We start from the raw sequence: 17346 nt of genomic DNA, 5'->3' as shown, positions 1-17346 counted from the left end.
TTTAAAGCAGGAGATCACATGATGATTGAACACCTTTTCTGATAGAAGGATTCATGCATTTTACATTTTTTAAGCCAAACAAAGCAGATTGGATGGGCTGGTTATCATTATGGCTATTCCTTTGGGAAATACTGCTGTGGTGCAGGGGAAGGAACTGGGATCTGGAGAAGCCGGGAGATCTGTGACCTAGCTCTGAATTCATCACTACGCCAGTGAGTGACACTGGTCAAGCTCTGAGTCTTTCTGCCACTACTTTGGAAATAAAATTAGACTGATGATCTCTTCAGAGCCCTTCCAACTCTAACATTCGAAGCATATCGATACTGAAAACTGCTTTCAAACTAATCATACAGTGGAATGGAGCAGCTCTTAAAGCTTAAATTAAGTTAAAGCTTTAAGATTAGGCAAACAGGTTTTGAACCTCAATGGTTTTTAAGCTGATGGCTGTGTAAATTGATAGGCTGCCTTATAGCTCCGAAATGAATTTTTTTTTTTTTGATACAAAGTTTTGCTCTGTCACCCAGGCTGGAGTGCAGTGGCACAATCATAGCTCACTGCTTCCTCGAACTCCTGGGCTCAAACAATCCTCCCAACTCAGCCTCCTGAGTAGCTGAGACTACAGGCACACACCATCACATCTGGCTAATTTTTTAAGAAAATTTTTTATGGGGATGAGGTATTGCTATGTTTCCCAGGCTCTGAGGTTTGTCTCTATCCTGGCCTCAAGCATTCCTTCTGCCTCGGCCTCCCAAAGTGCTGAGGTTACAGGCAGTGAGCCACCACACATGGCTTGAATGTAAATGTTTACTGAAGAGTAAAGAATTTCACTATTTCTATAAAACCTTCAAATTTCCAAAGCAAAATAAGACTTCAGCATATACTTCTTAGTTCGAAAACAGCAGCCGCTGTTTCTTGGTTCTGAAAGGACTTGATAACCCCATTCCAACAACTTCAAGGGGTCACTAGAGGGCTTTGGGCTTCTTTTCTCAGAACTAGGTGTTTCCCTCTTTTGTCTTTGCCTCCCCATCTAGACATCTAGATGTCTGGGTCTCATTTTTTTCTCATACTTACCTTGCTTTTGCCTCAGATGTCTTCCCTCTATTGGCATAAAGCATAAGTGTGTCTAGTGTTTTGTGAGTTAGAATTTATTACCTCCGTTTTCAAAACTGTTTTAAGTGACAAACATTTTACAGTTTTCTTTTTGAAAATTCCCACATTATACTGCTTTATTTATGTGGCATTATTTATGCATGTCCACTCCCTAATGGATTAACTTAACAAATGTTTAACTTAAGGAATTTATAACCCAAACAGGGAGAAGTCTGGAAACTATTTGGTGGATGAAACTATGAGTGTTTGCTCTGAATAAGATAAGAATACAGTTATTTGAAAGGGTGGGGGTTATTGTGAATAGCTCTAGAGTCAGGGATGAAAACTACTTATGAGAAGGCAGACTTTGATTTGAGATAAGAAAGAATGATCTTACGAACTAGATTCTGTCCCAGCAATGTAAGAGGCTGCCTCAGGGTGTCCTGAGACATCCATGAGGCAGCCCCTTAGTTGCTACACAACCTTACACCTGGTATCTGCAGAGGGATCCTAGCGCTGAGTCAGAGATGGCCAGGTGACCACTGATGGTGCCTGTATTCCCTTAGGGATTGAATTTAAATGAGTAAAAATGAACACTTAGCTTTTGCTTTCTTCCATATTTTGTCTTAAGGTCAGTGTACTAACTTGTATCTTTTTTTTTTTTTTTTTTTGATTAGGAAACGATGGCATCTCTTTCCTCCTGAAGATACACCTTTCCTTTATCCAACTAGAATCCCTTATGAAGAATCTAGTGTGTTCAGTAAAATCAATGTTGTCAATCCTGATTTAAAGCATTTTCCTCAGTTCCAGAAAGCTCAAAGACATATGGTTACACTGAGCCCAGGACAGGTAATAGGGCTTTAAAACATTAATGACCTGCCAGGGGACACCACAGCTGTAACTCTCTCAAGTCCTTATGCTGTGTGCTTCCCCTCCCCGCGCAGTACAAATGAGAATGGCTTCCTTCCCTCTGCTCTGCTGTTGGAAGGTAGCTTCCCTGTAGGCTTCAGACACATACACCTGTGCTTCACAGGTCCTGGAAAGGAAATGGCAAGAGGGAACACAGCTCCTCCTATTGGTAAAGAGGAGAATGGACTTTGGAGGAAGACAGTCTACAGAGTCATTTTCATGTAGGTCAGGAGAAAATGTTCAAGGCATGGGTACTTGAGCATCTCTGGAACATTTAATCACAGTTAGTATCTGTTCAATTATGATAGAACTGAACCCAGACACATAAACACAGGTCAGAATGCATCCAGGTGTGGGCCAACAGGCAGAAGGAACTGAGAATGTTTGCTTTTAAGCAAAAATGGATGTTGTTTTCATAAATTACTAACTCTGAAACATTTCCAAAGGTATTGTACATAGTGCTGCTTCCCAGTGAGGAAAATTTCCTTTTCAACCTTGGCACTTGCTGTCTGATATTTCATTAATAATTTGAAAGGTTTTCTTAGTCACTTAAGGAGACTTTATTCTCTCGATTATCCCTCTCCCTTGCCTGTCTTCCATTGTACCCGTCTCACTTGCACTTTTCCTGCTTCCTTCACTCAAGTACTATCAGCTCATACAATTTCACTTGACTGAGTTGCCCCAACCTGTTAGTCACTCTGCATTCACCTCTCCCCACAGCCCCTGACAACAAGTAATCTTTTTCTATCTCTAGATTTGCCCATTCTGGACATTTCACACAGTGCAATATTATAATACAGGGCCTTCTGTGTCTGACTTCTTTCACATAGCATAATGTATTCAAGGGTCATCCACATTGTAGAATGTTACTAGCACTTAATTTCTTTTTTATGGCTGAATAATATTCCATTGTATGGATATACAACATTTTGTTTATCCATTCATCAGTTGATGGACATTTGGGTTGTTGCTGCTTCGTTGGCTATTATAAGTAATGCTGCTTTGAACATTTATGTACAAGTTTTGTGTGTACATATGTTTTCAATACTCTTGGGTATACCTAGGAGTAGAATTGCTGGGTTATATGGTAACCCTCTGTTTAACTTTTTGAGGAGTTGTCAAATTGTTTTCCATAGCAGCTGTACTATTTTACATTCCCACCAGCATTGTATGAGGGTTCCAGTTGCTTCACATCTTTCCCAACACTTGTTTTTCTTTTTTATCATTATTTTTACAGCCATTCCAGAGAGTGTGAAGTGGTTGCCAATTCATTTTCTCTTCTGTCTTTAATAACCAAATTTGAATGATTGATTTTGTCTATTGTATCAGTTTTCCTTACGTCCTATCCATTCTTTAATCCACTCAAACCCAGCTCTTTCTCTCACCACTTTACTGAAACTTTACTCCGATAGGACATGCATAACCTACTAATGACTATCAATTGGCCTTTTATAGTTTCCAGTTTTCCTGAAAGGATCTCTCTTTCTATTTCCCGGTCTTGCCTTGTTCATAGCAAATACCGGTAGTTTCCTAAATGTGAAGCCCAAAAGCTTCACATCATCTCCATCTGCTCTGCTCCCAATAGGAAATCTCATACTGAGTCTGGATAGATGCCATCCTTCTTGAATCTGCCCAGTGTTTTTGTTTATTATACCTTCCTATTTATATCTTAACGTTTAATAAGTGGACCTTTGCAAGTATCTCCTGTCCTCAAACTCTCTCGATACCACTATTTTAACCATCCCCCTACTTAGAATTTCTCACCAACTCGTAGTGCCTACCAGATAAAATCTAGATTCTTATTCTGAAGTCCACTGTCCCTAAACTAATTCCCCTGCCTTATCTCCCATTATTCCCTCTGCGATAGTAAGACTGACCTACTTGCTATCTTCTGTAGTCCTACCTCCCTTGCCTGTACCTCTTATCCTTCCTGGCATGTCCTCATTCTTTTCTCTGTCTAAATTCTCTCCTAGCCTGGGTTCAAATCACACTTCCTCCATCCATGTTGCCCCTGACCTCCCTAGTTCATGCCTGTTTCACCCACCTCTGAAATTCTCAAACACCATTGTCCTCTGATCTACCACTTCTGTAATGCCACCTTTCTGTACTTTATCTTCTCATTGGCTAGATTTTGAACTGTGAGAAAACAGAAGCCATGTCCTATGGGTTTTACCTATGCCCTTTCTCAGAATTCATGCAACTGTTTTGTGACGGAAAGGAGGAAAAATTAGAATCTCAGAATCATGTACTAAGGTTTAGGTGCAGACAAAGAAGGCCCAGGATTAAAGAGAATAGAGATGATGGCAGTATCCTTTGTAGAATATGTGAACTTGTCAATAAAAAAAGAATAAAAGGAAAAAAGGATTGCGGGTTTTTTTTTCTTACTTCACTTTTCTCCAGCAATATTATTGTGAATTCATTTGTATTCCTTTTTTTCCTAGCAGCCTCAATTAGGGTCTGATTCTGACATAAAAATGAAACGTCCTGTTCTTGTGCTAACCATGCTTTGTTTGGTTTTCAGGTTCTGTTTGTTCCCAGACACTGGTGGCATTATGTAGAATCCATTGATCCTGTCACTGTCAGTATAAACTCATGGATTGAACTGGTACTTTTTCATTTTGTTTTGTTTTTTTTAAGTAAGTGCAAATCATGCTTTTAAAAGATATATGAGGTCTGGCTGTACAACTGGGTAATTAATTTTTTTAACCAATGCTTCAGTATTTTTTTGTTGCAGTGCACTATAACTTATGCATTCTGTTCTCTGTTAATGGATGTTTAGGTTGGAAATTGGAATTTTAGTGGTGTGCCACTCCCTTTCTTTTAAGGACACAGAATGGGCCTGATGCTGTCATGCAGGGTCCTTTCCCTTGACCAGTGCTGTTAGGAAAATTGTGTTGGGCCTAGCCAGATTTGCCGATACGTGTCCCTGGGCTGGAAATACCTGCTTCTTGGTTCAGGGTCATTACTAATTGCAGAATTCTGTCTTGGCTTCTACATATTCTCAGAATGGAGTCTTTCTTTCAGTGCTAGGTTTTTATCATTTCATTTCTGCCAGAGGCCTTTCTCTCTGATGTGTTATGCTTAATCTTGGTTGCCTGCTCTATTTGACAATTAGAATAGCTGCTTGTTACGCTCAAGTCTGTCTCTTCAACTGGGGCCTTAATTGCAGCTGCCTCTCTTTAATCAGAGGCCCTGACTGCATCTCTGCTCTCCTTGACCTGAAGCCTGGATTGCATCTCTCTGCTCTGTTTGACAGCCGTATCCTCTCCCTAGTCTAGTTTTTCCGATCCTTTGGTAAGAGGAATGGCTTTGGAATCAGTGGAACAGAAGGAATATTGTAACAGAAAGCTATGTTGTGTGGGCTTAGAGAAGAGTTGTAGCCCTTGAGGCTTAGGTGAGAGGTATGGCAGATCAGTAGCATCACAGAAATTTCGCCTATAGCATGCTGAACTGGAGTTGCGGCAGATGTCAAGATAGAATCCATGGAGAACTTCCACTCCCAATGCCAAAGTCACATCTACAATAGCCCTGAGGTGCTTCACCTCCCAAGGAAGTTTACTTGTTGTTAAAGAGTAGAGCTATCATCTTTTTAAAATATTTGAAAATACGTCCAAGTGTTTCCATAATCTTTTCTTCTTCCATGCTCAAAACCTCTTACTTTCTTTAATGGCGTCTTTTTATGTGACTTTTTCCTTTTTCCAGACTTTTTACCATTCTGGCCATAGACTTTGGAATCAGGCAACTTTAAAATACAGATTACCTTTGTTAGCTGTCTAACATAGATAGTTACTTAATCTCTTCAAGCCTCCATTTTCTTGTAAAATGAGGATTATAACTGAACCCACCTCCGTAGAGTGGTTGTGAGGTTAAATTGGACAACACATTGTAAAAGCATCTAATATAGTGCGTGGCACCTGGGAAGTGTTTAAAAAGTAGAAATTGCTATGAGGAGAAGGGACAGCTATTATGTCAAGAATAGTTCTCTTAATATATAGTGCCTACAACTGAATGTCAGTGGGCCTTATTTGGTAGAGTATAAGATTTCTACCCCACATGATCTTGATCCTAAATATCTCCAGTGCTGCTTGTAATATTGGGTTAGTTTTTTAATCTCATCTAACTTTAGTTTCATATTCAACTCTAAAATATCTGTGCTTTTTTCAGATGATCTGCTGTCAGGCAGGTTGAATCCTATCCTGTACCTATAAAACTGATTTTAATTCTAAATCCAGTATTTCGCAGTCATCCCTGTTAATTTTCATCATGTTGGTTTGGTTGAGCATTCCAGCTTGACAAGATAATTTTAAATTTGGGTCTTATCTGTCCTTTTAGTGAAACTTCAAGCTGGCCTGTGCCCTTTTGATATGTCCCCATTAATTAGACTTTGAGTGTATCCTGGCTTTCTGGCACAGGAAGATATCCCAAGATACCCTTTTTCCTTTAGTGCCCCGAACTTGGAAGTCAATCATTTCTCCAGGTAGCCACAGTTCTTTTTGTAGGGAATGGCATTTAGAAACTGAGATCTCAGCTCTAAAGCTCTTCATTGCTCCTGGGTGTCAGTGTTTGTAGGCTCTTTCAGTGATGTAGCTAGAATGTGAGATGATGATAGATAGATAGATAGATAGATATTGATATATTTATATTTCTAATTCACGTGTTTAAAAAATATATCTAGACAGGTAATGTGCTGACGTCATAACCAGGCTTAAGGGAGGCATGTCTCACACATGAGCATGACACCCAATCATCAGACTTACAAACTATAAAAGTATCTGATTCAAGTTTAACATGATAGAATTTTTTCTTATTTGTTTCTGTATTTTTATCTTTTTTTTTTTTTTTTTTTTTTTTTTTTTTTTTGAGACGGAGTCTTGCTCTGTGCCCCAGGCTGGAGTGCAGTGGCACGATCTCGGCTCACTGCAAGCTCCGCCTCCCGGGTTCACGCCATTCTCCTGCCTCAGCCTCCCGAGTAGCTGGGACTACAGGCGCCCGCCAACACACCCGGCTAATTTTTTGTATTTTTAGTAGAGACGGGGTTTCACTGTGTTAGCCAGGATGGTCTCGATCTCCTGACCTTGTGATCCGCCCGCCTCGGCCTCCCAAAGTGCTGGGATTACAGGCTTGAGCCACCGTGCCCGGCCTCTGTATTTTTATCTCTTAACACTGAAAATCTGGGTCCTTAAAAACAGCAACATAAGGCCGGGCACGGTGGCTTACACCTGTAATCCCAGCACTTTGGGAGGCCGAGGTGGGCGGATCATGAGGTCAAAAGATCGAGACCATCCTGGCCAACATGGTGAAACCCCATCTCTACTAAAAATGCAAAAATTAGCTGGGCATGGTGGCACGCACCTGTAATCCCAGCTATTCGGGAGGCTGAGGCAGGAGAATCACTTGAACCAGGGAGACAGAAGTTGCAGTGAGCCGAGATCAAGTCACTGCACTCTGGCCTGGCAACAGAGCGAGTCTCTTTCTCAAAAAAAAAAAAAAAAAAAACCAGTAACATATTTACTTGTTTGCTGTATCCAGCAATATATTTTTTAAGATATCAAATTAGGCCGGGCGCGGTGGCTCACACCTATAATCCTGGCACTTTGGGAGGCCCAGGCGGGCAGATCACATGGTCAGGAGATTGAGACCATCCTGGCCAAGATGGTGAAACCCCTTCTCTACTAAAAAAGTACAAAAAATTAGCCAGGCATGGTGGCGCATGCCTGTAGTTCCAGCTACTCAGGAGGCTGAGGCAGGGGAATCACTTGAACCCAGGAGGTGGAGGTTGCAGTGAGCTGAGATCGCACCATTGCACTCTAGCCTGGTGACAGAGAAAGACTCCATCTCAAAAAAAAAAAAAAAAAGATGTCAAATTTATATTTCCAAAATTCAAATAGTAATATTACTACTAACCATAAAGCTTGCAAGTAAAGATTAAGATTTCTTTGCAATTCTTTTTATTATTAGACTGTATCTATCACTAAGAGGGATAGATACAAAGTCCTTTATTCAGGAGTCATTGTGAAGGAATTCTTTTCATTTATGGTTATTTTACTAATTGGATATTTCGTTAAGTTCATTTGTTTCAGTTTGTTTTCAATTTTAGGATTTACCTTTTTAAAATTTTGATCTAATTTAATATTTTGGATATGTAGAACATTTAACTTGTCAAAACCATATTAAAAGTTATACTCAGGGAAGTCTGCCTTTCATCCCTGTTCCATCCATTCCATTTTTCCCAACATTTATAGAGATCCATTTTCATTCATTTCTGGTTTATCATTTCCAGTGTTTCTTGTAAACATATATATCTATATCTATATATAAAATTAAGTAAATGAATAGATATATTTGTATATGTAAATAAGTATATAAACAGTCTTATATGTACAAAGTGCGTAAGCATATAAATACATCTTTACTTATTTATATACTTATTCAAATATATTTTAAATTTTCTATTCTTTATTCCACAGAAAGTAATAAACTATAGTGTTCCACACCTTGCTTTTTTCAACAATAATATCCTGAATTTCACTACATAATAGTACAGAGAAATATTCATATTTTTCCTCAATCACTGTCTAGTACTTCACTGTATGGGTGCTCTACTGTTCATTAGTTCCTTTAAGGATAGATGTTTGGGTTGTTTCCAGTCTTTTGTAATTACAAATAATGCCACTGAATAACCTTGTGCATATGTTGTTTTATATTTGTTGAAGCGTGTCTTTGGGGAAGATCTTAACGATGGATTTGCCATGTCGTAGGGTAAATGTATCTTTAATTTTGTTAGGTTTTGCCAAATTCAGCTTCATTGTGATTGTGCCATATTGCATTTCCATTAGTAGTATGTGAAAGTGCTTGTTTCCTCCACAGCCTCACCAACAAAATCTGTTGTTGAACTTTATTGTTTATGAGTCAAATTAGAAACCAAGGTCATATGACCTTTTCCAGGTCATAAAGGAATTCACCGATGTTTTGTGTTAGAATTTGGATTGTTTCATGTTTTTTGCATTTAGATCTCTTATCCATTTGGAAGTTTTTCCACTAGGATATAGTATAAGGTTGAGATCTAATTTTATCTTTTCCAAAATGGTAATAGGATTGTCAGGACCATCATTTATTTTACAGTCTGTTTTCCCTTCATGATTTGAAACATCTGTTTAATCATATAGTAGATATCTGAACATATGTGGGTCTATTTTGTCCATTGGTCTTTCTGCCTATTTATTTAGTGAGGTCTTATGTTTTAACATCAGTAGGACTAACCATTGCTTTGTTTTGCAGGATTTTTCTGGCTATTCTTGCCTCTGTTTTTTTTATGTGTTCTTTAAAATCAGCTTGTCTAGCTTCAGGGAAAAAAAAAAAACCTTTTGATGTTTTTTTTTGATCCATATTAAATTTTATCTGAGCTTTATGATGTTGAATTGTCCTGTCCACAAATTAGGTGCCTTTCCACGTATCCAAGTCCAGTTTTGTTTTTGTTTTTGTTTTTACAGCTGTGTTTTAAAGTTTTCCTCACATAAGCTTTGCACATTTCTTTTAAATGTTTATTCCTAAACACAGTAGTATCTCCTTATCCTTGGGGGATATATTCCAAGATCCCCAGTGGATTACTGAAACCCTGAGTATTACCAAACCCGATTGTGATCAGTCAACACTTTTCTGTTCATGCCTTCCACCTACAAATGTAATGTCTTAACTAAGATGCAAACTTAATCCATTTTAACTAAGCACTTATGCACTGGGGCTGCAGCTTTTGCAGTTGAGATGTGATAGCAAAACTACCATAATTTTTTCTCTTGACAGTTTTGTAGATAGAAGATTTGTTCTTACCATAGACCTTAGTAACCTCAGCATGCTGGTTGTCTCTCTCCTTATTAAGTTGAGAACTTTCACCTTTTCACTTAAAGGAAGCACTTTATGCCTTGTCTTTGGCATATCCAAATTGCCAGCATCACAACTCTTGTACTGGGGCCATTATTAAGTAAAGTAAGGGTTCCTTGAATATAGGCACTGCAAATACCACGACAGTGATCTGATCACTGAGCTAACTACTGGCAGGTAATGTATGCTGTGTGGAGTGGAATGGTGAGAGATTTCATCACACTACTCAGAATTGCATGAAATTTAAAGCTTACAAATTGTTTAATTCTGGAATTTTTCACTTAATATCTTCTGACTGAGATTGCCCACGGGTAACTGAAACTGTGGAAAGCGAAACTGCAGATAAGGGCGGACTGCCATATTTCATCTTTTTTTGCTGCTAGGGTGAGGTCTTCTCTTCCATTTTGTCTTCTAACTGGATATTATTAGTGTATATGATAGCTATTGATTTTTGTGTTAATTTGAATTATTTTATTTTGTGGTAATTTTATATTGACTTTCTGGGGTTTTCAGATATCTCTCAGATTACCTGAAAATTAAGATAGTTTTTCTTCTTCCTTTCTAATTTGTTTGCCTATAATTGTGGGGTGGGGGTAGAGATTTGGTCTGATTACATTGGCTAATCCATCCAATTCATTAATAATAGTGGAGATAGTGGGCATCCTTGTCTTGTTCCTGACTGTGAAATGCTAGATTTGGGGCTGAGTTGTATGTGTTTTATCATATTAAGTATCCATCAATTTCTATTTCATTACTTTTTGTTTTTTAAAATCAGGAAAAGGTATTGAATTTTGTTGAATTGATAAAGATGATTACATAATATTCTTCTTTACTAAACACCTGGTGTTGCAATAAATTATATCAATTGATTGCCTAATATTCATTCATCCTTAATTTCTGGAGCAAATACCACTTGTTTGTGATATACTGTTTTTTAGTTTACCATAGTATACTGTTTGTTCATATTTTATTTAGATATGAATTTACATGGCCTCAATAACATGAAAGACTTCACCACAGTGTTTTAAAAGGCTTATTATACACTATTTAGTCATCTTTTCTATAATTTTCCAAAGGATTAGTATCATTGAGTATAAACAGACTCCAAGGTAGTACTTAGAAGTATGGCAGCTAAGAACTTCATGCTGATTTCAAGTGGATGATTTCTGTCCTTCACCAAACCAGACCTCCAGTTCCTTCTTCAACATCTTTCTGTATAATTCTGTTTGAAGGCCACTCATTCTTTATTGAAAAACTGGAATGCACAATTGGAGTTAAATAATCATATCTTTTTCTGTCATATGTTGCTTTTATCATTGTCTCTTCAACATTGGACAATAAATCCTTCTTTTTGCCAAATTTAGCTCCAAAAAGCTCTTAGGTTTTAGAGCCTACCGTACTTATATAACTCAAGTTAACTCCAGGTTCTGATACTGCTTTCTTGAATCACATATTTGGAAAAGAGTAGAGATTTTAGCTCTGTTCAAGTGGTGCAGCATTCGTTTTTGGCTGTTGCCTTTTCATCTTTTTCATCTCCTTATTTGAGTATTGAAATGTATTTATCAGTATTTTTTCTAAACATTATTAGAAAATATTTTGTAATTTTAAAGCTTTTTCTCATTCTCAGCATTTTTCCTTTGTTATATCTTTTGTTATATTTGTACATATAAAAGAATGTGTGACATAATATGTAATACAATGAGCACCAGTAAACTCATTACCTAGCCTGAAAACTAGAATTTTTTATTTTTTTATTTTTTAGAGATGGAGTCTCATTCTGTTGCCCAGGCTGGAGTGCAGTGGTGCAGTCATTGCTCACTGCAGCGTCAAATTCTTGGCCTCAAGCAGTACTTCCACTTTGGCCTCCAAAAGTGCTGGGATTACAGGCATGAGCCACCATGCCCAGCCTAGAATTTTATCAATAACTTGCATTTGTGCTGTGTTCTTCCCGATCCCTTCCCTGTCTGTTCTGTTCACTCTCCTCATTCTCGTTTAAACAAAAAAGTTTTGTCACATTATCCATCTGTCTTATCTCTATACACATATGCACACATATATATTTTTTTCTATTGGTTCTCTTTCTTTGGAGAACCTTGACTGATATACCATATGACCCAGCAATTCCATTCCTAGGTGTATACCCAAGAAAAATGAAAATATATGTCCACACAAAAACTTTTTTTTTTTTTTTTTGAGACGGAGTTTCGCTATTGTTGCCCAGGCTGGAGTGCAATGGCGCGATCTCGGCTCACCGCAACCTCCACCTCCCAGGTTCAAGGAATTCTCCTGCCTCAGCCTCCAGAGTAGCTGGGATTAAAGGCATGCACCACCACACCCAGCTAATTTTGTATTTTTAGTAGAGACGGGGTTTCTCCAAGTTGAAGCTGGTCTCGAACTCCTGACCTCAGGTGATCTGCCCACCTCAGCCTCCCAAAGTGCTGGGATTACAGGTGTGAGCCACTGTGCCCGGCCCACACAAAAACTTCTACACGAATGTTCACAGTAGTAGTATTCATAATAGCCCAAAGTGACACAACTCAAATATCAATCATCTGATGAGTGGATAAACAAAATGTGATATATGTGTACAATGGAATGTTTTTCAACTATCACAAGGAATGAAATACTGATGCATGCTATAGCCTGGCTAAATCTTATGGTATATAATGAATCTGTTATATGTTATATCTGTATCTGGTTATCTGGCTGTGTCTTCTGTTGGTTCTGTTTCTCTGAGGAACTCTGATACAACGTATGATCCAGTAATCCCATTCCTATGAGGATATATGTAGATAGATATCTTTACGTGATATCTACATGTACGTAAATGTAGATATCTATAAATGCATAGATAGAAATGTCTGTATTTATATAGAGAACAAGAGATTAAGATTTACTTTAAGGAATAGGCTTACTTGATTGTGGGGGCTGGCATGTCTGAAATTTGTAGGGCAGGCTGGCAGGCTGGAAACTCACATAGGACTTCTATTACAGTCTTGAGGCAGAATTTTTTTCTCTTTAAGACATCTCAGTTTTTGCTCTTAAGGACTTCAACTAATTGGATAAGGACCACGCACATTATTGAGTGTAATCTCCTTTATATAAAGTCAGTTGATTGTAAATGCTAATAATATCTTCAAGTTATCTTCACAGCAACATCCAGATTATTATTTGACCAAACAACTGGGCACTATAGTCTAGCCAACTTGACTCAAAATTAATCATGACATATGGTAACTCTGTGTTTAACCTTTTGAGGAACTCCCAGGTTTCTGAAGCACCATTTTACATTCCTACCAGCAATGTATGAAGATTCTGATTTCTCTGCATCCTCACCAACACTTGTTAATATCTGTCTTTTTTTATTAGCGCTATCCTGGTGTGAAGTGGTATCTCATCATGGAGATTTGCCTTTTCAAGTTCAATATTGTGTTTCTAAGATTCATTTGTGTTGTCACATGTAAGCTGTTCATTCATTTTCACTGTGATATAATATTGTGTTAAGGTAGTCCATAATTTATTCATTATTAATATTTATTCATTGTTACTATTTTAGTTACTATTCATATATTAATAGATGTATATATATCAATAATTTATTATATTTATAATAATTTATACATTATTCATTGTTCTATTGATGGATGATTCAGTGTTCAATTGTTTGCTTCTATGAACAGAATATTCTTGTACATGTTTCCTGGCACACATGCGCAGAGTTTCTCTAGACTGTGTATAAATCTTGGAGTGGTATTGCTGGTCCATAGGGTATACAATACTCAAGTTTACGAGATAATGCCACCCATGTTTTCCAAATGTCTCTATCAGTTTGCTTTCCCATTAGTGTATAAGACTTTTGTCTCTCAATGTCCCACTTGGAACTATCAGGCCCCTTTTTGCCAATTTCATGGATTTCTCAAGTTGCACTTCTCTGGAGGCTAAACATATCTTCATATGTTTATTAGTCATCAGATTGCTCCTTTTTAAAATGCTTATTGTGTCTTTTGTGCATTTTTTAAAATTTGCTCATTTCTCTTACTGATATGTGTAGATTATTCTATACATTAATATTTTATCAGTTATATATGTTACAGGCATCTAGTTTTCTTTTTTTCCTTTGTGGTGTTTTTTGGTAAACAGAAGTTGTTGATTTTAATGCAGTTCCTCATTAATGCTATACCTTATACTTACTCTGTCTTAAGAAAGCCACGTTTAGATGGATAGCCATCTCATTCTTGTAGCCAAGCATGTTTATTGTAATTTTTCTTCCATCTCTGAAATAATTTGCTTGTCAGACTCTATAGGGATTATTCCTCTGTATGTGGTACTTTAAAAAAACTTTAAACATGTCAAATAATGGAAAAGATTGGAGAAAATATCATAAGGTGATTCATACTTAAGGCCATGTCTTATAGATAGAATACATACTTAAATTTCACTGGTGAAATATTCTGCAACTCTTCTAGATGGCAGGTGATAGTAAATACACAAAAATTGTGGTTCTACCTTAGCATATTCATTCCTTCTATAACAAAGCTTATATTAATGAGAGAACAGAAGGTGAAATTAAAAGAGACTTTATTATCTCTTAAAAAGCCATGAGACTTAACAAAAGTTAAAAGCGTGTTTTTTTTAATTCAGGAAGAAGATCACCTAGCCCGGGTAGAAGAGGCAATCACCCGTATGCTTGTGTGTGCCCTGAAAACTGCAGAGAATCCACAAAATACCAGAGCCTGGTTAAACCCCACTGAGGTAGGCGGCTTCTGGTCTTCATCATGGCAGTTAGTTTCCTGTGGTAAACCAGCCCTGACTAGGACATGTGTTTTCCAGTGTAACTAAATGTATGTAACCATTTTAAAGGGTTTTTCTTTTCCCTTAGGTTGAGGAAACGTCCCATGCAGTCAACTGTTGCTACTTAAATGCAGCTGTTTCTGCATTTTTTGATCGTTGCAGAACATCTGAGGTAGTAGAAATCCAAGCACTGAGAACAGACGGAGAGCACATGAAAAAGGAAGAATTAAATGTGTGCAACCACATGGAGGTGGGCCAAACAGGTAGCCAGAACTTGACCACAGGAACAGCCAAACCGGAGGCAGCAAGTCCCTTTGGCCCTGATCTGGTCCCTGTAGCACAGAGGTCCGAAGAACCACCTTCAGAAAGAGGAGGCATATTTGGAAGTGATGGGAAAGACTTTGTGGACAAGGATGGAGAACACTTTGGAAAATTGCATTGTGCCAAGAGACAACAAACAATGAGCAACAGTGAAAATGCAATTGAGGAACAGATTGCCTCAAATACTACTGTGGCTCCTTCTCAAACATTCATTTCTACGGATGACTTGCTGGACTGCTTGGTGAATCCACAAGTAACCAGGATAGTGGCACAACTTTTGATACAAGGAAGAAGTTTATGATTCAAGTGGAAGATGACTTTTAAAATAATATTTTTTAAATATATATTTTTAAGTAGTATGACTGTAAAATAAAGATGAACCATCAAAAGGTCAGTTTGCACGTTTGTAAATGTATTTATCCTTTCCGAATTACATTTCGGTCTGTTGCCACCTTCTTTCATGCACATTCCTCTTTGGCCAAACTGGCTGCTCTTCGTTTGTAAGCTTTTGTTCCTCCCTCATCCCATACTTTTAGCCTGTCTCAAATGTAAGTCCCAAGTATTTCCAGCAGGAAGTAATGTCTTCCTCAGCCTCAACCAGGGACCAGCATGCTGCTTACTTTTGCAAATAGAATTTTACTAGAACACGGCCATGCCGTTCATTTACATATTGTCTGTGATGTCTTCAGGATTACGATGGCAGTGTTGAGTAGTGACAGAGAGTGTATGGCCCAGAAAAAATATTCGGTATCTGTTCCTTTACAGAAAAGCTTTGTCAGCCTCTGGTCTAATGGATCCACTGGGTCTGGAGTCTAGCCTCGCTCTGAGGTGATCTCACTTGTAACAGCTGCAGAATTCTCACTGGTTATCCCCTGTCATTCAGAGCAGGATACCCATCAGGAGAAAAGTAGTTGTGGGTTCAGTATGAGGCCTCTATAGGCAAGGAACTTGGACATCTAGGGACACCAATCCTGGGACTAAAAAGGACTCAAACTCCCCAAACAGTGACTAAAGTCTTAGCTCAGTGAAATTGATCCCACTCTCATTATATTTGCAAGATCCAGGGATAATTAATTACCATTACTGTCTAAGAAGGAATTTAGAAATTAGAAAAGCATATTGATCTCTGAGTAACCATGCATGAAACAAATACACAACAGAAAAGATATGCAAAGTCACCTTTGAGATGAACTGATTGCTGGCTATCCTACTGTCCTCAAGGTAAAGAGTATCGGTAAATCCAAAGAAAGTATGTGTTTTCACAGAGGGAAGGAGGGTGTTGTTATGTAAGCAGGCCAGGGAAAGAAGGGCCTGAAAATAGCCCTTCTGTGGCTTTTATTTCCATCTGACCACTATGTATTTACCTATGAATTTCATTACTATCTCTCCCAACCAAAATGTAACTCCTTAAGGGTAGGGACTTTGATTATTGCTGTTATTTGCAGAGCCACAATGAGTGCCCAGCATGTAGTAGGTACTTATTAAATATTTGAATGAATGAATAATAAAAATGAAATCTTATTGACAATACCTCATCAAGTACGCTGGGACAGAGCATGTGGCCAAAGGTAAGGTAGCTGTTATTCTTGGTATATTCCTATTGCAGAAATAGACTTTGTTTACTACAGATATTTTACTTTTTATGCTTGCTACTCCTTTGACCACTTTTTCAAACTGCAGATAGTGACCTATTATAAAATCAATGTAGTGGGCGAGACCAGCGTTTTTCATTTTTTCGTTCTGTTTTGGTTTTTTGTTTTGAGATGGAGTCTCGCTCTGTTGCCCAAGCTGCAGTGTGGTGGCCCGATCTCGGCTCACTGCAACCTCTGCCACCCGGGTTCAAGCGATTTTCTCAGCCTCCTGAGTAGCTGGGGTTACAGGTGCACACCACCATGCCCAGCTAATTTTTGTATTTTTTTTTTTTTAGTAGAGACAGGGTTTCACCATATTGGCCATGCTGTTCTCGAACTCCTGACAGTGCTATCTGCCCGCCTCGGCCTCCAAAGTGCTGGGATTACAGAGACCAGTGTTTTTGTTTTTGTTTTTTAAATGGAATAAAATAATTTCACTGAATTGGAATACTCTATTATTTCAGGAAACCTTTCATGAAAAATATTTCAGGGTAAGTCTATCTCATAAAACTTTTCAGTTACATCTGTGTATGTATTGGGCTTGATATAAAATGTATTTTTTAGTGCAGGTTGGGATCAGGAAAGTTTACAAGGTGTTTTGAGACAAAACATTTAATTCAGTTAGAGTTAAGTCTTTGACATGCTGAGACCTGGAAGAAGAGTTAACTCATTGTTATGTATGGATTTTTATGGTACGAAACGGATTATGGGGGATAATTTCCTGATT

At 38.0% G+C, this 17346-nt stretch overlaps 1 protein-coding gene and 1 non-coding gene across 2 annotated transcripts in view; one reads left to right on the top strand and one right to left on the bottom strand.

Annotated features, from left to right (window-relative positions):
• Positions 1 to 15637, top strand: part of HSPBAP1 (HSPB1 associated protein 1) — a 49393-nt gene extending 33756 nt beyond the window's left edge. The window contains exons 5-8 of the mRNA XM_003275535.4: positions 1767 to 1938; positions 4520 to 4603; positions 14518 to 14628; positions 14756 to 15637. Coding sequence (XP_003275583.1) covers positions 1767 to 1938; positions 4520 to 4603; positions 14518 to 14628; positions 14756 to 15289 — 901 coding nt within the window. The 3' untranslated portion in view covers positions 15290 to 15637. The remainder of the gene's footprint in view (positions 1 to 1766; positions 1939 to 4519; positions 4604 to 14517; positions 14629 to 14755) is intronic.
• On the bottom strand, positions 6667 to 6770 carry LOC115832217. Its single transcript, XR_004027651.1, has one exon. It is a non-coding gene; the product is annotated as a small nucleolar RNA U13 (small nucleolar RNA).
• Positions 15638 to 17346: the final 1709 nt, after the last annotated feature.

The sequence above is a fragment of the Nomascus leucogenys genome, chromosome 21, assembly GCF_006542625.1.
Source record: "Nomascus leucogenys isolate Asia chromosome 21, Asia_NLE_v1, whole genome shotgun sequence".
Taxonomy (NCBI): domain Eukaryota; kingdom Metazoa; phylum Chordata; class Mammalia; order Primates; family Hylobatidae; genus Nomascus; species Nomascus leucogenys.
This window is presented reverse-complemented; position numbering and strand designations above follow the sequence as displayed.